The sequence below is a fragment of the Poecilia reticulata genome, chromosome 15 (assembly GCF_904066995.2).
Source record: "Poecilia reticulata chromosome 15, P_reticulata-male-v2, whole genome shotgun sequence".
NCBI classification, from domain to species: Eukaryota; Metazoa; Chordata; class Actinopteri; order Cyprinodontiformes; family Poeciliidae; genus Poecilia; species Poecilia reticulata.
This window is the reverse complement of record NC_088844.1, coordinates 25,329,226-25,350,326: the sequence shown is the minus strand read 5'-3', so window position 1 is coordinate 25,350,326 and position 21,101 is coordinate 25,329,226. Positions and strand designations below refer to the sequence as shown.

At 36.8% G+C, this 21,101-nt stretch overlaps 2 protein-coding genes across 2 annotated transcripts; one reads left to right on the top strand and one right to left on the bottom strand.

Annotated features, from left to right (window-relative positions):
• Positions 1 to 4,997: 4,997 nt before the first annotated feature.
• On the top strand, positions 4,998 to 12,591 carry LOC103477325 (transmembrane protein 229b-like). The gene is made up of 2 exons (XM_008430382.2): positions 4,998 to 5,089; positions 11,388 to 12,591. The coding sequence occupies exons 1-2, from the start codon at positions 5,047 to 5,049 to the stop codon at positions 11,867 to 11,869; spliced, it is 525 nt and encodes a 174-aa protein (XP_008428604.1). The 5' UTR covers positions 4,998 to 5,046; the 3' UTR covers positions 11,870 to 12,591.
• Positions 12,592 to 13,041: 450 nt separating this feature from the next.
• haao (3-hydroxyanthranilate 3,4-dioxygenase) lies at positions 13,042 to 21,085 on the bottom strand. The gene is made up of 10 exons (XM_008430381.3): positions 19,607 to 21,085; positions 19,386 to 19,464; positions 18,063 to 18,146; positions 17,839 to 17,945; positions 17,247 to 17,336; positions 17,129 to 17,172; positions 16,899 to 17,044; positions 16,271 to 16,339; positions 16,094 to 16,176; positions 13,042 to 14,150 (listed from the first exon to the last, which is right to left on the bottom strand). Exons 1-10 carry the CDS (start codon positions 19,693 to 19,695, stop codon positions 14,078 to 14,080), a joined length of 864 nt encoding a protein of 287 aa, XP_008428603.1. The 5' UTR covers positions 19,696 to 21,085; the 3' UTR covers positions 13,042 to 14,077.
• Between the last annotated feature and the right edge of the window lie 16 nt (positions 21,086 to 21,101).

Below are 21,101 nucleotides of genomic sequence, written 5' to 3'. Positions count from 1 at the left end.
CGTTTTAGCCACGCGATGCCTCCAACATTGTGCGAGTTGCAGCTAAATGCTACCGGTCGATGAGGAAAACAGCAGATTCTCACACCCTCAGCATAAATATAGCCGTGGACAAGATCACTGATGCCTATTGTTCTTGCAAGGCTGGGTAAGTCGGGCATTCATGGTTTAGAGGGTTTGAATGTGCCTAGGGCTTATACACGGTACTCGGTGCTAGCGTGGCTAACACGATTACAGTTTAGTAAAAGTTAGCGTGGCTAACACGATTACAGTTTAGTAAAAAGCCTTTTCAGGTGAAATAAAATCTTTAATGTATGTCAGATACGGTACACATTGCATATTGATCTGTTCAGCTAACGTAAGGCTGTAACAGACAGGCTTCAGGATGTAAGTTGTATCAGTACTGCCATTATGCTGTACTTGGCTCCACTGACGGAGAACCAATTTTTTACGAGTCCTGACACAAAAACTTTCTGTCGGTCTTGTAGTCCACAATGTATATTAGCATGAGTTTGTGAGCCGGTAAGGCACGTGATAGCTGCGCTGTGACGTAAAATGGGCATTAGCCAATGAAATGCAGCCCCTGTGGTAAGGTCCATTGACGTGTTCCATTAACCAAAATTGTTTTTGTAATTTCAATTTGCGCAACGTTATGGTTAATGGAAACACAGCTAGTGACTATAAGGGGGAGTTCAAGCATCTCCTTGAAACCTGACATGTTTATGCAGAAATTTTATGTTATGTTTAGTTGTGTCTTTAGTGTTTCTGTTTGATATCACCTTTATTTACTGAGGGTTCTAATTGGTTATGTACATTTTTGTACAACCTGGTAAAGACCAGGATTATAAAAAGAAAGTTGACATTTTGGCCCTTTTTACTGTAATTCAAAGCAAATATTACTTCCCATTTTTCCAAATCGCTGAGTGAGTTCCTCTCTGAATAATTTTATGTACTAATCACTTTTTACTTGTACTTATGGCACTAAAATGAAAAGGCTGCACAAAACAAACTCAGATCTCACCAGTATTTATCACCTGTTGGTTCCTTCATGCAGCAGAACTAAGCATGCAGCAGAACTAAGCAACTCTATAAAGGTTATAAATCTTGAATTTCCCTAACTAATCTCTCCAACAGGGAGTCTCACAACAGATCCTCGACAACTTTATGGTTACTGACTTCCTGAGTGTGTTAAGCCCCGCCCACAGGCCTAGATGTGTGTTTGCTAGAATCACTGGACTCTGATACACAGGTCTACAACTCGACCGCCTGTTTTATGACTGTACTCGCAGAATAAACACACGAGACCCGACACAGGCACCACCAGGAGTAACATCTGCTCTCAGGGAATTTATGGCCACTTTGTGTGCAGCATGAGACCTGAACTGTGCTAGCAGAACCATACGGTCGCTTTTATGGTGCGTGTGTTTGTCTATTGGCTGCTTTTGTAGAGATAACTCAACTTCCCTGATGATATATTTAGACTAGCGCAGTGGTTCTTAACCTTTTTTGAGGTACCGAACCCCCCAGTTGCATATGCGCATTCACCGAACCCTTCTTATCCCCCCTCCCCCGACACACAAAATACTTTGCGGTATTCTGATTTAGTAATGTAATTATATTAGCTGTGTAACCTCCCCCACACCACTAGAGGCAGTAGCAACCCCGAAAAGATGCGACTAAGGAGCAGATTTAGACTATAGAATTTGGTAAAAACTGTGAGCTTTGCTGAAGTAATTAAAGACACAAGTTCAAATCCATGCTGAGAGTGGAGCTCCTTCAATCGTTGCTCCTCCGCAGCACTTTTTAGCTAAGCAATGTAACGTGATCCTCTGCAGCAAGTGATGGCAAAGCGGGGCGTCATCACAACTTTACACAATGTCTTTACCTCCCCTACAGAGGCTCCGCCGAACCCCTGAGACCGACTCATCGAACCCCTGGGGTTCGATCGAACCCAGGTTAAGAACCACTGGAGTAGCGGTTCTCAACGTGGGCGGTACCGCCCCCCAGGGGGCGCTCAGAGGACGGCAGGGGGCGCTGGCGGACATTTTTACAAAAGGGGGGCGCTGGGATGCCTTTGGGGGGCGTTTGGTCGAAGGTAAACTTTACACCTTAAATGCATAACAATGCCAGTTTAGACTTTGAGCAACTTGGTAAAACTGTATTGTGTAACATTAAACCATGCTTGGCTGTAACTGTATCGATGGCAGCTCTTCTTCTATTCAGTGTTTGTTTGTTTCTGTTAGCTTCTTGGCGCAGCTCCGTTCTCCTGCTACTGGTAGCTAAAATCACAATACCCTCACTTTGTATCCCTCTGAAAAATGAACCCATTTAAATAAAGAAATAAAGAAATCCCTCCATGGGTGATACCACGATAGAGAGCGTTCATTTTATAGCGTTAACACGGTGCTGTAAGCAGTGGCGGAGCCAGAATGGGGGCCAGGGGGGAAACCAGCGAACTGCTCTCTGTTCTTATCAAGACGAGGCTGAGGAGGGAATCTGACATATTAACTCAGTTAAGTTTTTACTGGTTTTGTTTTTAAAAATATATTGTATATTTGGCGTTTGTCATCTCATGCGTGATTAATTGGAGCGTAACGGTGGAGCATTTACGCGCATTTATTGTCCAGCGCTCTGCGCTTGTTTCTGCCTAACGGATCTGCACTTTAATTTCTTTCCTCTCTCAACAGTCAGCTGTTATTCCTCTACTTAAACTGCAATAAGTAGATCATATTCTCTTTAGCTTTTCTCTGTGTGCTGCAAACTCATTAAATGTAAAGTCATTAGAAGCCCGAACCACCATCAGGCAAATAATTCTGGTCCGACCCGAACTATTGTTACCTGTCAAATTACCTGTCCAAACAGAGCTTCCTAACCAAGGTGTCCATAACTCTTCAACACGCTGTCAGCTCCCGGTCCGAAAGACGCATTTAGTTCAGTGTCCATGAGATGATATTCAGAAAGGATCTTTTATTTGATTGATTTTAGTTTCCTCTGCGATGAACTCTGCATAAAGTCTATCATGTCTCCATGTGCGCCAGTCAAAGGTGTTAATTATAACATGTCAAATGACAGAAGAAAAAAATAACCAAATATTCAGTTTGGTTATTTTTTAAAATTTTATATATATATATATATATATATATATATATATATATATATATAGATAGATAGATAGATGTACACACACACATTTTAAATTTTGCCCCCCCACAGGTAGTCCTGGCCCCCCCTTAGCCCCCCCAACTTTAAAGGTCTAGCTCCGCCACTGTCTGTAAGTGGTCCGGTATGAAACGGGGGTGATTGAACACCACAGCACTTTTAAATTTCAATAATCAGAATGCAGAAATTGTTTCCGTTGTTTTAAAAGGTTTATGTCAGTCTGTCTTCCATGACACTTTCAATTTGACTCATTAGGATTTGATTAAGAACCAGATTTGTTCTTTGTAATTTCTGTCCAGTAAAACTATTAATCTATAAATCAATAGACAGATCTATATAAAGATATAATCCATGTTTCTGTCTCATATTTGTATGGCATTAAAAGGATCTGGAACTTTAGTTTTTCCACTGAAAGCTCTGGTTTGCACAGTAAATGCCATGTGGGTGAAATTTTATGGATGATACTCTGATGTCCCATTCTCCTGAAGGCAGCACAGAGCTGCACCACCAGAAACCCACAGAAACACTGAAGAGAAGAAGAGCTATGATTAATGTAGTTACAGTTCTATCCATGTTTTAATGTTGCAGAGCTCAGTTGTTTTGGAAATAGTTCAAAGTTTAAACTGGCAAAATGTCCGCAAATGGCGACAGAAAAATTTAAATTGGGATAAAACGCAAGAGTTACTTGGTTGTTCAACAATAATTGAAGATGTTTTTTTTAATGGTATCTTCTGTTGAATATCCATTACCCAATAAATATAATCACTACACAACCTTTTTTTAATTCTACATGTAAAAATTAACCAAAGTATGAAAAAACTAAAGCTATTATTTATAGTACAATAATTTTAATTTAAGGCAAATATGAGAGAAAACCGCCTTGTTTCATTTCTCTCAATAACAATAATTTAATAAAATAAAATTTTGCTATTTAATTTTAAATAAATAGTAAAATTATTATTAATTATTCATTAACTAAATAAATAAGAATAAGAATAAGATGTCAATATTAAATATACTAATTAATAATTAAGTAACAAGCAATTATTTAATCATTGTTTAATAATTATCATTAAATTAATTACTTAATTTATCATAGTAAATCAATTTATTTAATTATAAATACACTAAATAAATGGATGCAATTAATTTGAATAATAAAATAATCGTGTTTAAGCAATAAAAATATTTTATTAATAAATTAATGATTTAATTTGATTAGATTTTACAATATGGCAGAATGTAAGACGTCAGCAAGTTTAATCAGAACACATTCAGTAAAATACTGTTTACAGAAACTCCAACCTTGCATTATGACTGCATGTTCTCTGAGTGAGATACATCGATAAGCATGTTTTCTAATGCTTCAGATAAGTGAATTTAATGTCAAGATGACCAGACAAACTAAAGAAAACTGGCACTTTATTCAACATCTAAAACATCAGCTAGTTCAAATTCAAACTGATCTATTTATTACACCAGTTTCTCTGACACTCCCCTCCGCTGCAGCTCACTGATAACCCCTCTAATTCGAGAGAGACGCTGTATTAAACAGAACCTTTTCGTGATACAGACATTGCCAAGTTTGGCTTTGAGAAACCCATCAATAAACGTGTTTGCACTCTTCCTCTATAGCTAAAAGCGAGCATTCATGCAGCCGTCATGGGATCAATATTAACGTTAATGTGCCCTCCATGCAGAGTTTTTCCTCTCAGGTTGGTCCGGGTTTCTCTTCCTCTCTTCACAACTGGACCCGGCCACAGAGACATCAGTGTCTGATAACATGGAGCGGCTTAATGTTTAGCCCAGAATCCACACTCACACGCACGTGCACACACAAGGGGAAGCAGAGGGATTATAAAGGCGCACAGATCTATACACCGGCCAGGGATGAAGGGCAGAAAAGTAGCAGAGGGAGGGAGAAGTGGTCGAGGTGAGAGTTATTACTTTTAATTGCATTTAATTAGCTTCAAAAACAGAAATTTCAAGCCTCAAATTAAATTCCTCACCTTATTTTCACTTGAATTAATCTCAATAATGCAAATTTATTACTAATGTCTTAATTTATCAGAAATAATACACACTTGTCCGTGTTGTGTTGATCATTTAAAGAGTTTGTTCGCACAGAGTGAAAGCTTGCTGAAGATTAGCCGTGTCTTTAATTTGCTAAGCAGGACTATTAGCTTGTTAATCCACATTAGAGGTGTGTGTCCCGTAAGCGGAAAACGAAGGAGGAGCAGTATGCATGGAACAAAGTGCAGCAAAAACGATATTAATAAAACCTTATCATGTTTCAGAGTGCAATTTGTTACACACCTTAATTTTCCTCACGATAACAGAGAAAGGTTTAAGTACGGTAGTAATATTTGTCACTACATACCCTCAAAATGAGTCATTATTTTTCCAGGATGGAGTGAGTAGATGATTTAGTTAAATCTCTAAAAAGTTACACCTATTTGTAAGCATTGGCAAGCAACTAGCATAAATCATGTTGGATTCTTAGCATCTTTTCTGGGTAGAATTGGTGAAATTCAATTAGCTTAATGGCACAGACCCAATTTTTAACCTTAACATAAACTTTTTCAACAGTTTTGATATCTGGGCTTCATGTTATCCTCCTTTATTTACTCCAGAATCAGTTTGGATGTTTGATTGGGATCATTGTCCAGTTAGAAAACGCAACAGTCTCCAAGTTTCAACCATCTAACTGTTAATTTCAGCTCAAATTGAAGACATTTGAGGTTTTTATTTGTTACTCCATCCACTGACAGCAAGTCAGACCCACAGAAAGATGCAGCCACCACTTTGCGTGGCAGTTGGGATTGTTTTTTGGCTTGACATCATGACCATGACTTCTCCTCCAAATACTTATCATGTAATCGTGAATAATTATTTAGTCCTTTTGACCAACTGGCCAACTTTTCTTAAGAAGGAATTGGCCTTGCCCATTAAGGCAGCTTTTATTGGCAATAAATTAATGCTTTTGGTGTTTCAAAAGCTTCCTAAATATTAAGGAACATTCGACGGCAAAGTGCTGTTACCTAGCAACCCCAACAGAGTTCCGCACGTCACCTAGCATCACAAGCTGAGCTCCAGCACATTTGGTCAGCTGGTTTTACCGCTGTACATGGCTGCTGGAAAATCAAATGTTTTTTGTTTTCTTTTTGTAAACTTACTATTCTGAAACCACTTGCTACATTCTTGTTGGCTGTGCAGGAGGCTCCACTTCTGCTTTTCAAACATGTACAGTTGTATAATTGGGCATCTGTTTGCAGCCATTTTCATTTGCGAGTGTAAATGTTGAGTTTGGGGGCGTGGCTAGCAGCAGCTTATTTTGATTTAGTGACAAAAAGTCCTAAAATAGCTCACAGGCAGAACTGAGCAGACTGAAATCTCATTATATAAGAATTATTTTGTGCAAATGAAAATGTAATGAACACGTTTTGTGTCAGCCATAAACCTTTTCTAACCTGATCGAAAAAGCATAATAGGCCACCTTGATGGAAATTTGCTAATTGGAGACAAATAATGAGCTATTTGTTCGCAATTATAAGCAGAATGTTTGGATTAGGACCCATGAAATGGCTTTCAAGCTAAAGAAAATATCACACTATTAGTCAGGTAAAGTGGTGGCTGCATCATTCTGTGGGCCTATCTTGCCAAAAAATGTAATGAACTTGTTTTTTATAGCCATTGTAAAACCCATTTGTGCCCAAGTTTTTACTTCCTGCAGCGTCTTTAGATGTTGCTTCAGTATTTCCACATAATGTTCTGTCCTCACGATACTGACTGTTTCGTGAAGTGCACCAGTCCCTCCTGCAGCAAAACAACCCCACAACATAATGCTGCCACCTCCGTGTTAAACAGTCAGAATGGTGTTCTATTAATTTTTATTATTAATTCATTTCTTTGTCCCTGTGTGCATTTGCAAACATCAAACTGTTGTTTTTATGTTTCTTTTGCAGTGACAGATTGGCCTTTCAGCTCATGTTCATATTTGTTTCACTGTAGACAATAACACACTTACCAGGTTTTTGCTTTTGTTCCTGGGTTGACCTTAACATTGCGGACCAGAACCCGTCTCCTGCCTGAGCGGGATGATGATGGTCGAACGTTCCCATCTTGTTTGTACTTGCATGTAATTATTTGTTTTAACGACATCTGGAAATTGCACCCCATTCGAACCAGACTTATGCGAGTTCGCAGTTCTCTTCCTTAAACTTTGGCCGATTTATTTCCCATGATGTTACACAAGGAAGCAGTGTGTTTTAGGTGTGTCTCTAATTAGCTCAGATGTTTTGAATAAACGGCCCAAATTGCTTAACGGCATAATATTCTTAGTGTTTATTAACTTTAAAATAGCTTTAAAAAATTACCTCTCATTATTCAGGCATTTAGCAAATGGAAAAATGTTGGAATTTCTCATTTTAATTGGCGTAAAACAGGAAATGTTTATTCTAATTTCACGTCAGACTGAAAAAAATGCGCTTGTCTTTTTATGCTGTATGTAAACTTCTGGTTTCAACTATACAAAAGGCAGAAAAGTCTTTTAGAGGAATTTATAGACATCTGTTCAAGATATTTGGGTGTGTTAAAGTCTAGATTAAGAAACAAAACACTTAAAAATTGTTTAAAAACAGCGAAGGAGCCACCAAGACTGAAGTTTTTCACCAATGTCGATAACTACAGTGACAACCAAGAAAGAACTTTCTTCTTCGTTGGTTTATTAGCAGCACCTGAACTCTGCTTTGCCTCTTAGATCCGAAGGAAACAGCTAAATGTCTTCCAGGGGTGCTCAAAGTTTGGTCCAGGGGCCATTTTAGGCCCTCAGGATGATTGATCGCAGTTCAAAAAGCCTAAATTTGGTTGTTCAGTTCAGGCAATTGGTGAAGATACAAATTTAAAAACAACATTGTGGTGAGATTTGATTTAAAAAATAGATACTATTAAAATGGAAAATTTAAGGTGCAGCACAAAGTATTTATGAAGGTTCTTGCTTTTAATTTAATTTAGGGACCAAAAGCATCCAGTCGCTTTTACCAAGACGCACATTTGAAAACGCCTATTTAATTAACTTGGTAAAATGAAAAACGAGTGATCAAAATCTTGTTCCTGTTGCTAAAAAAGATTCAGAAAAATCCAGAAAAATTAACAATTTAAACCAGGTAAACATGATTCACGCAACGCTTGTCTACAAAAATCGGACTGCTTTGCTTATTTTACTAAAATACTGCGTGTTTAGTTGGTTGTCTATTTAACAGTTAAAAATAAAATGTATATTAGTTTTTGTTATTATCATTAAGAATAAATTAAAAATTATTAACAATTTTGTGGCCTTTATGCCAAAACATTTGGTCACCGTTGGTTAACTTAGTTCCAATAAATGACGTCAATCTGTAAAATAGGAAAGTTTAGGTTGTTCCACTAGCTGAAAAAGTAGCGGTATTTTCTTTTTATCGTAACTTTATATTAAAATATGACTCAGCAGACGAGGGTTGGGAGTGAAACTGCAACTTTTACCATCATCAGTCAGTCGTCCCGGTTCAGGCGTCATAGAAAAGCTGCAGAGTGTTTGCTGCAGGCTACTTGCTCATTCAGAGCAGGTTCACCTGATTGTTTTACCTGAAAGTCTTCACATTAAGACTGAAAAGATTTGTCACTTCTCATAAGTTCAGTCAGTGGAAACTGCAGAAGGGCACAGCTTCAGGCTAAAGTAAAAGTCTTCCAGACAAAATCCTTTTAGCTTCAGCTAATGTTGTGTTTTACAATGTATTCCTTGCACTATTTTATATTTTTTCATGCTACATAGAGGAGTTTCTCTTTAATTAAGAAGTCAACACCTATTAATAGCAGTATGGCAATATTTCCTGAATGTATTCAACCTGACTTCAACTAGATAAAATTAAAATACCATTTTATATAAAGGTAATTCAAGAATTAACCCTTTTTTACACGAAATTACAAATAAAGAGTCACTCACCGGCGTTATTGAGCAGAAAAGATGCACATCAATCTTTCATGAAAATCTTAGATGAAAAGCAAGCAAAAGAGTTATTGTCAAACTCGTTTGACAAAAGAGTTTGACAATAACTCTTTCGTCAAACTCTAATAACCCATGAATTAATTCATTTGGTGCTTCACAGTGTAAAGTGTTTTGATCTTTCTCAGTGATTAAACGTTCCTCTGTGACTCAGCTGTGGTTTTTGATGTTGTGATAAGGATTTTGAGCAGCTACAGCATCCTGTGGATCGTTGTCGTACATCTACGACAGTAGCAGAGGCCGGGTATTTCCTGCAGCTCTGAGAAACTGTACGGAGACATCAGTTCAGTTTCAAGATTAACCTTTAAATCAAGTCAGGTGTTTTTGTATGGCACGTTTCAGCAACAAGGCATTTCAAGGTGCTTTATATCATAAAAACACAAAAATACAAAGTCATAAAACACACAGTTAACAATTGATTCGAATTTTTATTTGTGAAATATAGTTATTTGCCAAACTGCATGCATGTTGGTTTAATCAAATGTAGCTTGGCATTTTTATTTTTCACAAACTAAATACCATTCACAAATGTTTTCCCTGGCAGAACGCAGTCAACTGATTTAATCCCTTAAGGCTATCTCAAACCCACCAATCCTGTCTAGGTGGAGCTTTATTTTTAATGACTTTTAAAAAATAAAAGTCATTATTTCAAGTATAATGCATTTCAAGTATAGGAATACTTGAAATGCATTCCTATACTTGAAATAGGAATGCATTTCAAGTATTTCATAACTTATTTGTTATGAAATACATAAATAAATTATGTTATTTGTAAATAACTTATTGATATTTACAAATAAGTAATAAACATAATAAGCTTCTCTTCTCAACTTTATATCATTTGAGTCATTTCTCAACAATTAACTTCATTCCAGGATCTGGTTACTGTGTTCATTTTATTCAACTAGAGTCAAGGTCAAGTTTTAAAACGTTTTTTGCAGTGATCTGGTCCGAACAGGTTCTGAAATACTTTAAAAAAGCTTTACATATTCCACACTGTAATTATTTAACAAATACATTAAGCCAAATTGGAATGAAAATTGCTCCATTTTGATTTAAGAGAGCCGATAGTTGCCATTTACTTCTAAACACTTTCAGTTGATTAACTTATTATCATCAGTTTTGATGAATTTTGTAACTACAAGAGTTTTCTATTGGAGAGGAAAGACATCAGGTTCTTAAAGAAGGAACTGTTCCTGCCTATGAGCCTTGGTTGAGTTAAAACACAATTTCCAAACAATTAGATTTTTCTACAATGATATCATTATTTATAAGATAGTGGCATCTTCTCGGATGAGGTTGTTTTAAGGTCAGATGTGACCTATTATGCTTCCTTGAATAGGTTAGGATAGGTCTAAATGTTCATTACATTTTTTTACACAGTCATCCTTATATAATGACATTTTATTCTAGTCAGTTCTGCCCATATGGTTCTGCCTATGAGCTGTTTTTAGGACGTCTTGTCACTTTAAATCCAAATAAACTGCTGCTAGCCACGCCCCCCCAACTCAACGTTCTGATTGGTTTCCTAGGCTACGGGCTGGGGTTGCTTGGTAACGGCTGTCTCAACATTCGGAAGGTGTGTGAAACGGCTCATTTTCTAGACTCGACTATAAAACGTTAATTTATTACCTAAAAAATGGATTGGTGTTTTTTTCAGCACTTGGGCTGTTTTTCAAAGAAGTAGAAACAGGAATGGAAGTGTAAAAATGGCGACGGTGGTTCTGGGCCACCATCGCAACGAATAGCCGTTTTGTGATCAGGTTGTAGGATCGATTTCAGCTTCCTCAGATGTCGATGCACTATAAAACTGACTGATTAATATTGTAAATATAACCATATTTATGTTTATATTGTATATATTTCCTACATTGTTTACACTGTTGGATCTGACTTTTAATCTCATTGTACATGTGTACAGTGACAAAATGAATTGAATTTAATTGAATTTAATTTCCCCTTAGGATCAATAAAGTATATTCTGTTATGTTCTGAGTTCAGTCCATTTTCCAATTTACTATTTAAAAAGTGACTGAAAGTTTACAGTTGTCCTAAATTGAATCACATAAAACTTTCCAAATAGCCTTTCAGGACAAACTAATTTCAGTGTGTGTGTGTGTGTGTGTGTGTGTGTGTGTGTGTGTGTGTGTGTGTGTGTGTGTGTGTGTGTGTGTGTGTGTGTGTGTTGCAGGGACTGTTGTTGGAGAGGAACCCCCAGCAGAACCTGACGGCCCCCCTCATCCCCTCTCAGCCTTGTTTCGTCTCTATGTTTACGCTCTGCACGGCTGCCTCTGCGAGGTGGCCTTCACCGCCATGTACGACTGGTGCAGCACCCGGGACCAGAGGCTGCCGGGCCACAGCAGCATCTGGGCGCTGCCCATGTACGGCTCCGCCATCTTCTGCATGGAGGCCCTGAGGGCCCGGCTGCTGGCCCAGAGCCGCTCGCTCCCTGCGAGACTGGCAGTTTACACTTTATTCATTTACATGTGGGAGTTCAGCTGGGGCGTGGGGCTGAGTCTGCTGGGGGCCTGTCCGTGGGATTACTCAGCACATCGTTACAATCTGGGAGGACTGGTGACTCTGGATTATGCCCCTGCCTGGGCTGTAGCTGGACTTATAGCGGAGCAGCATGTAATCAAGAATACGTTAAGGATAAGATTGAAAAACAACTGATTTCATCAGTTAAATTATGTCCTTCCAAAATCACCCACATGACATTTAATGTCATTTTTAGCTGGAACAACACAATGTTAGTGTATTTTTAACACTGTCATAATTAAAAATGTGAAGATTTTTTAAAATTTACAATCAAGTGCTAGGTAAGAATAATATTGAAAAAATGATTACTTTCATGATTATCTTAAACAATATCCTTCCAAAATCTCCCTAACATTTCATGTCATTTTTTTGCAGAAACAACACAATGCTATTGTATTTTTAACGTTTAATTATTAAAAAGGTTGAGATTGTTAATGTCCAATTAACAGTGCACTAAAGATAACATTGAAAAATGACTTATTTCATGATTTTCTTAAGTTATGTCGTTCCAAAATCAACCACATGACATTTAATGTCATTTTCAGCTGGAATAACACAGTATTACTGTGTTTTTAATGGTTTCAGAATTAAAAATTGTAAGACTTTTAATCTCTAATTAATAATACGCTAAGGATAAGATTGAAAAACAACTGATTTCCTAATAATCTTAAACTATGTCCTTCTAAAATCACCCAACTTTTAATAGACTTCAAGCAATCTCAGTTTCTGGTTGTGAACTGAAGTATAGAGTAAATTATGCATTTAACCTAAAATTAAATGTATCCTGCTATGTTGTCTTCCATGTTGCTGTTTTATTTTGTTTTTATTTAATTTATAAACTGAAATAAACTAAACCCACCCAACATTTGTTGTCATTTTTTTTGCAGGAACACAATGTTCTTATATTTTTAACGGTTTCATTATTACAAATTTTCTGTATTTTTCCTGCTTCTGTCTGCCTTATCTGGTCCTACTGGAGTAAAAGACAGTGTGGGAAGTTTGGATTTTGTCCAGGTGGGAATGTGTCTCAGCAGGCCTCTTGGAGGGAAGAGGCTACATTTGCATGCTTATTCATTTTCAAAACTTTCTTTAAAAAAATCGGGATAGTTTGCACAATTTTTGGGAAATGAGAACCTGGCAACTATCTCGCAACAGAGTTTTATTCCTGGTGCACGTCAAAACTTGTGTTTTTGGATCTTTCCCATTCATTTATCTGTCAAGTACGTTTCTCCCTGAGGTTTGATGATGAAGGTAGTTTTCAACACACTTCCATAAGGTATCAAGAAAACAAGAACAGGCGAGAAAAATTATTTCATGTCATTTTATTCCTGCCACCTTAAAATCAGTTTCAGAATCAAGTTCTTCTTTCATTATGCTTAGCTTCACTAAATAATAAAACTAAAGTAAATTGGCATTATTTATTACCATTATACAAAGCGCATTGAACAAGTTATTGTTTTTCTTAGTAAAAATACATCTAATAGGATGTTTGTACAAAATTCACCCCATGTCATTAACAACCCAAATCCACGCATTAATTTCAAAATAATTAAGCGAAATAATACATAGAAAATGTGTTGGACTATAGAAAGTCAAGAAAAAAGGTCAACAATCACCTTTTATCAGGTCTGACTAATATTAAATAATTTACTCTGCAGTGATCATCTATGAAACGTTTTCTCATTACTCAGCAAACATGATGGGTCAAACCAAAAAGCTCTTAAGAAATTCACAACCTCATTATTGCAAAACGTATTTCTTTAAACTGAATTTCAAAGAAATATTAACTCAACTGCAATTGCACAACTCACTGGGAAAAACTCCACTATTAAAGAAAACCCATGATAAATATCTTTTATAGTTTTCTACAGAGTATTTCTGGAATTAAATGAAAGATTAAGAGAACAGACGTTTGCAGGAGGATCTGGAGTGAATATCACTCCAAAAACCCCAAAGAACAAGAAGGTGTGAGGTTGTTTTTGAGCATAAAGTGCTAGGAAACGTCAGATAATCAAAGGAAGTATGACAGGAGGAATGTAACTGCATGTTCTTCATTTAACAGCTGACGATAAAACCCAGAAAAAAAAAAGCTGGAGGCTTTTCTACTAATGCTGATAAAATTCAGTAAGTGTGTTATTACTTTCTCCCTGTATCATCAGAGTTGAAAATGTGGAATGATTTGTTTTGGTCTCATTTTTGTGTGTGGATTACTTGGTTTGCTACTGACCTCTGGTGTAAGTTTCATGTCAATGTCGTTTTTAAAAATACATGTTTTAATAAAAAAGTTAACACCTTTACAACTTCTATCTTTTTAAGTGAATTTTGAAGGTTTGTAGTTGACAATTAGGTTCTCTTCCGCTCTGGATTTTGCACAACAACCAAGGCCACAGTCCCCTCATTCCTCTGCCACTTGTACCTACAAAAGAAACATAAATTACATGTTTGCACCAGAATTTCTACCAGAATCATGCTAATTTTCCAAGAAGACAACATTAAATTGCATTTTCTCTCATTACTTATCAGATATCAGCCTAAGGACAAGAAGAGGTGTGTGAACCGCACTGAATAATTCATTGAATGATTCACTGAATGGCTCATCTTTAAACTAGGCGTTTATGCATTTGCCTGCCTGGGGCATTCAGGTGTGTGGCAACATAATGATCTCGATTGTCTTCTTTTAACGGGAACTGCTAATCTAATGCGATTTGGTGTTTATTTTTTTATTGTAAAAAAAGTAGACCTCAGCATGTCTTAGGTCGCATGCTAAATGTGAATGTATCTGAATGTATCCAATTTGTTCCTTCTGGAAAATCTTCAACCTAGCTTATGTAAAATCTCAAGCACAACAATGGAACAAAATTAGTTTTTCACATTTTTATAATGGTTTAATGTAATGAACGTCATTATCTTTGGAAAACAGCAAATTAGCACCAACACTTTTACCGACTACCAAGCGTAGTGCTGGAGGGGTGATGACTTGGGGTTGTTTTGCAGTCCACGTACGTACATTTGAAGATAAACTTGTTTTAATTTGTGGTTGTACTAAAGTCAAATTTAAAGGTTCTTTGATATTTCCAACATGCTCTTCTAAAGCTGTATTTTTCCATCTATTTGATGAGTTAAAAATCTCTCGCAGAGGCTCTGGTAGAGATCAAATGAACAGCACTGCTTCAATTCACTCCAGTTCATGTTAAATCCACAGTTAGAGGTGCAAACACACACAGCAAACAGCACAGAAAATATAAACAAAAGCCTACAATCAACAAAACAAATACAAATGCAAAATGCTAAAACAGCAGGAAATAAAAGCAAAACGCACAAATGAGAGCAAGTATGAAAAGCTGGAAACTCGCGTTGCAAAAACAGAAGTGCTCCAGACCACTAGGGGGAGTCGTATGGTTTCAGGCCCCCAGTAGAGATTGGATGTTATAATTTAATGGGATTTACAGAATAAAGTTGGAGGGAGATAGAAAAAGTATGTTATACTTAATGACTTTCTCAAACACACAATCTTTTACAATAATACAGAATTTATTTATGTTGGTAATATTACTTACTCCAGACTCCCCCTAGTGGTCTGGAGGACTTCTGTTTTGTGGAGCGAATTTTCAGCATTTGTGCTTGTTGTTTTTACTATTTATGACATTTTCTCATTTGCTTCCATCTCCTGTGGTTGCAGCATTTTTATTGTTTGCATTTGTTTTGTTGATTGTAGATTTTTGCTTCTGTTTTCTGTGATTCCAGCATATTTTTTGCAGTGTTTATTTTTTGTTACATTTGTTTTTTGCGTTTGTGTGGTTTGCTGTTTGCATCATTCTTGATTGCAGAGTATTTTGCCATTTGCAGTACCTTTGTACCTGTTGGCCACCATATAATACAGTTTAATCCTTGATTGTGTACATACAACTTACAAATATTTCTACAATATCCAGAGAGTTTCTACCACTCAAAGTACATTTTCTCATTTTTCGACCATTCTCTTCAAACATGAAAGATCGTTGTGTCAGATCAGCAGTTACATGCTTGACTTAATCTTCAACAAACATCAGCAGATGGCTGCTCACACTGTACCTGGTACTTCTGGAGGTTTATTCCTATTAAAAAGTAGCCATTACTTTCCACTTTTGCCGCATACTTGATTTGAAAGTCGTTGATGGGTAAGTTTTATACAAACTACCTGACTTGAAAATTTAACTTAAAATCAGTTTTTGTGTTTTGTCCTAATTTCCACCTGATTAGCTAACACATTCTGTCAAAATCAGCATCAATATCCCTTTAAAGGTGTATCAATGTAATTCTGAGACCTGGAAAGCACCAGATAAATTGTGTTTTTAACATTATTTATTAAAATTGACTCACTGGCTCTGTTCGGGGATGAGCAAACTATCTCCTGAAGTCAAACTGAACGTCTGCTCCGCCATGGTCACTGTTGAATATCCCTCCTGGGAGAGGCAGAGAGGAGATGTGTTGGTAGGATTAGCTGTTAGGAGATTATGGTGGTTATTAGAGGAGATGGGACAGGAAGTGTCTACGTGCCATTTGCCAAATCCACAAATCAGTTTGCTGGACCGAGGTCTCTGTAAGTCCAGGTCCAAACACCATTACCTGTCAATGACAAAGAAATAGAGAAAACCTTGTTTTATTATTCTGTTTGTATGAACTAGTCCAGACATCTTGGTTTGATTACCAGAAAGTCTAACACTTTGTTATTATTGAGATAGGCTTTGTTGTAATATAATCAACCAAACATAAAACAAAAACATGAGACTTTAAGCTTAAATCAATAAAATTTCAGCTGGTTTTTTTGGTGAATCCAATATTCTGAGCTGCAGAAACATGCAGCTCCTAGCACTCCCTCAAACATGCAGAGGAAGGAAGCACTAAAACTATAATTTGTCTGTAATTAGACACTTCTGAAAGTCAGGTTTTACAATGTAAAAGGCAGCTTTCAACTTGCAGGCTTTATAGATGTGATGCGAGACAGAGAGAAGAAATTTAGTTTATATTCCCCCTGTTTAGGCTTAGAGATAAAAACAATATATTACGATGCAGACACAACCAAGTCCTAATTAGTGGATTTAATTTGTTTGTTTGTGTATGTATCCATTTTAATGAAACAATCCGTCTTTACAGAAAGCTGAAATGTTAGACTGACACCTCATACCTCTGTCTCAAACTGAGCTCCAAAGATGTTGATGGGCCTGACGTTAGCCAAAGATGGCCTCTGTTTGTTGAGCCAGTCCTTGAAGGAAAACGGTGTCATCACATTCATGGTGTTCATCTGGAACGGAGGCTCTCTGAAAACTTCATCTGTTCAAAAACAAAAATGTCAGCAGTTTATTCTTCAGAAATGAAACAGTGTTCATATTAGACTCGTGAAAGCAGAAAGCTCACCTGGATCCGGTTTTCCCGTCTTAGCCTGGTTTGATGCCATGAACCTGTGAGTGACAGATCAGCCGACATCATAAACTTCAACGAATCCTGATGAAATAAAAGTAGAAACGTGTCTCACTCTTTGATAATCGGAACCAGTTGTGTCCCCAGATTCTCGCAGTAGAACCATCTCTCGAACAGGATGTTGGTGGTGTTGTCCACGTAGTACCTACAAGAAGCAACAGGTACTGGTGACACGGAGGCACCTAAAAACGGCCAACGCTGTGAAGAAGTGCTGCTAAAACACAAAACCTTACTGAGTAATTTTAGTCTAGTTTCTAGTGCAAATATCTTATTACGTTTGAAATAAGACAAACTTACAAGTAACTTTTTTGCAAGATATACAGTAGAGGCTTTTTTTAAGCCTCTGTATCTTAATATTGATGAAAAAGTACTTGTTCTATTGGCAGATAAATTAACTTATGACATGGGAAAATGTCTTGTTATGAGTTAAATAATCTATATCTTGCTAAAAAGTTACTTATGAGTTAGTTAGTCTTATTTCAAGTTTGCTAAGATATTTGCACTAGAAATTAGACCAAAATTACTTGGTAAGAGTTTGTGTTTTTTCAGTGCACATACATATATTTGAGTGTGAATCATTTTGAGGCTGTGTTAGAAAAATTGGAGTTGAAATGAGGGAAGAAGTGAGTAGAAGAAGGGAGGTGAACCTCAGGCAGTCTGTTTCAGTCAGCAGTCGCCTTCGCTCCACCACCAGTCCAACGGTGTTGGCCTTTCTCTGCGGGGAGTGGGGGATTCGAGCTGGGAGCAGAAACATCTAAAAGTGAAGAAAAACAATCAGACAGTGAGGCAAAGATTATGATTCAAGTGTGTTTCTCTACCAAGAGAAAACACAGGTTTCCGTTCCAGATGTTGGTGAAACGTCAGCGCTTACCTCGCCTTCTTTGATGTGAACGTCCTTGTGGACGCCATTTTCAATCACCTTCAGACACATGTCTCCCTTCAGCTGGAAAAACAACTATTTCAAACAGAAAAAGACAAGAAATGGGTTAAATGTCGTTCTTTAAAGGCTGCAGTTGCACAATCTGGAGACTGTGTGGTGAACATGAACACATCAGATTTGACCTTTCACCTGCAAGAACTGCTTTCCTCCCCCACCCCTCAAAATGCCCTTTCTAAACTTTTTAGCTTTAGCCACTTATTCTACATAACTAACATGATGAACTCTCCAAGATATGAATGCTGGTGTACAAAAGAAATATTTGGTGTGACGATTTATCCATGCATACTGAAGAAATCTTTAAAATATCCTAAATATTTACTGATTAAACTCTGTAAACCTTTGTTTTTTTAATGGAATGATTCAATCACGAGGCCGGAGTAATAAATTGTTGACATTTTTTACCTTTGAGAGTCAGAAGAATGTAAAATAATAAATGTTTATTATTTACTGTCCAATGAGAGATTTTCACTAGGGTTGCGCAATATGGATGTTTTTTCATACAACATCCAATTTTAAAAAAATAAATTAGAAATGAAAGAAAATACTTTCAAAAAATGGTTTTATTTCAATTATCCATTAACTGCAAGAATGTATAGTATTAGCAGAATAAAGATGCAATTTTGCCAAAAGAAGATCTTAAAATTAAGAGAAAAATCAATGGAATAATTGGTTATTAAAATAATCGGTAGTTTCAGCTTTAAGTGAAAAGTAGGGTATACCTTGGTCAGGCCCCAATCCATCGCTAGACAACAACACAGAGACATAGGACAACTATTTGAATGGTTGTCTTAAGGACAATTTAGAGGGATGGATTAACCTAACAGCCATGTTTTTAGACTGGAGGAAGCTGGAGTACCCAGAGAGAACCCACACACACAGAGAGAGAACATGCTAACTCTACGTAGAAAGGCCCCAGATCGGGATCTGACACCAGCTGCACCACTGCGCTGAATACAGCCAACCAATAGGGACTGCTGAAATTTTCCACTCTTCTCCAAGTTGTTTTTGGAAAATGTTAGGAATTACGATTAAGCAAGTTTGCAAGTCTAGACAGCAAAGGATGCCACCCAAAGAAGTACCCAGTTAAAGATTATTAGGGACACTGTGCCAAAATACACACTCTCAGCATTTCAGCTGCATGGTGGAGTTTACCCAGGTTCATGGAAGATAAGATAATGACACGGGGAAAGAAGACGCTGAATCTCCATTCCCTATATCGGCTAAGGTTGTATTCATGCACTTTTAATATCCTACCTCTTCCCCTTCCTCTATATGATAATCCTTCCTGGTGTTGGGACCCCCAACAAACATGACGAGCAACTGGGAAAAGTGCCTGAGAAAAACAGAAATTGAAAGCAGTCATGTGGTTGCAGCATGTTCACACACAACATGTCTGGTGTCAACCTCCCAAACAAATCAGTCACTGCAACAGATTTTACTGGCTAAAAAACAAATTAGCAAAGCATGTTACTCACATCAGCTTGTTGCACACTGGAGGTAGAAAAGCATCCTGGTTTTCAGCGATCCACTTTTCCACATTAACCAGAGGAACTTGGCTGCTCATTTTTTCTAAATGACAGGTTTTCTATTTCGCAGCAGGACACTATTTGACTTCCTTTTCTTATAGATGTTTAAATGTGGCGATATGAACAGTGCAAAATGCAGAAGTGGGACAAGTGGGAGTTGGACGGTGAGGGAGGAGCTGTCCTGTTCTTTTTTTTCTTTTTTTTTTTTGTACACAGGTGAAAGTTCACCAGTACTTTCGTAATCAGTAACACAATACTGTCCTGCAGTAACTGAAGAGGCTTACAGGAAAACTTTCAAATTATTTTGATCAAATCTAAAGTTTGTTCCTGTCTTTATGTATAAAACGTGATGTTTTTGATGTTTTTTGGTTTTTAACTATTGGCTTACACAAATAAAAACAATATAACTTGAAATTATTAAGCCCCGGTAATTTATTAGCATTTTCTTTATCTGAAAATGCAAATAAAACCTTTTGCTTTCTCACATTATTACAACCTATTGTGAAGATGATTTTTATACTTTAGGAAGAGATCTGACAGCAGATTTGAAGATGTCTAAATAGTCTTGCAGATCTAAAATAAAATTGTCATTAAGGACTAGAATCACCTTAGTGAGTTAAAAGTCTAGATAAATATAAGTATATTTATCTATTTATTTTTAAACGTGTCTTCGGAAAACGTGTGAGCGCGTTTCACAAAATTTTGCACATATATTGTTCAATAGTGGTGAAACTTTTGGCTGAAATAATTTCTCCACTGTCTCCACTAGAGGAAGCTGTTTTATATGGTATGCATTACTTCAAATGCTTTTGTGAAAAACTTATTAAATGTAAGGATGGATGGAAATAACAGCATTATTCATAGGCAATGATATTAATGATATTAATGATGATATATATTAATGATATTACAAGACAGCAAAATTGTAGACAAACTTCTACAATAAGAATACTACGGACAATAGCTCACTTGCTTTTTTTTTTCTTTTTTAGAGTAAATTAAAACAACGGAACATATGTTACACGGATTGCTGTCGATTAAATCTCCAAAAGCAACGAATTTGAAATATTATGCATTAGAAATAAGGCTTTTTCTCGTCAAATACTTTTAAAATTTAGATTATTAATATAGTTATTACTGTTCAATAGTTTAAATCACGGCTTGTTTCACTTTTAAAAAGGAAATCCTTTGTGTGAAAGTGGAAACTTTCACTGGAGCCATGGAACAAATCTGTTCATCCGTAAAAAAATATATCAACTTAAATTTGTTTACACGAAAAACAACACTATTATTCAATAAATGACCGTTACGAGGGTTAAAACAGAGCTTAAAAAGCGTTTTCAAGAAAACAAAACACGCTAGTTACGTAACAGCGTAAGCGCGACGTGATCACGTGATCTGTGGCCCTCGGTGAGGCGGTGCCTCTTGACGGTGGTTGTTCAGC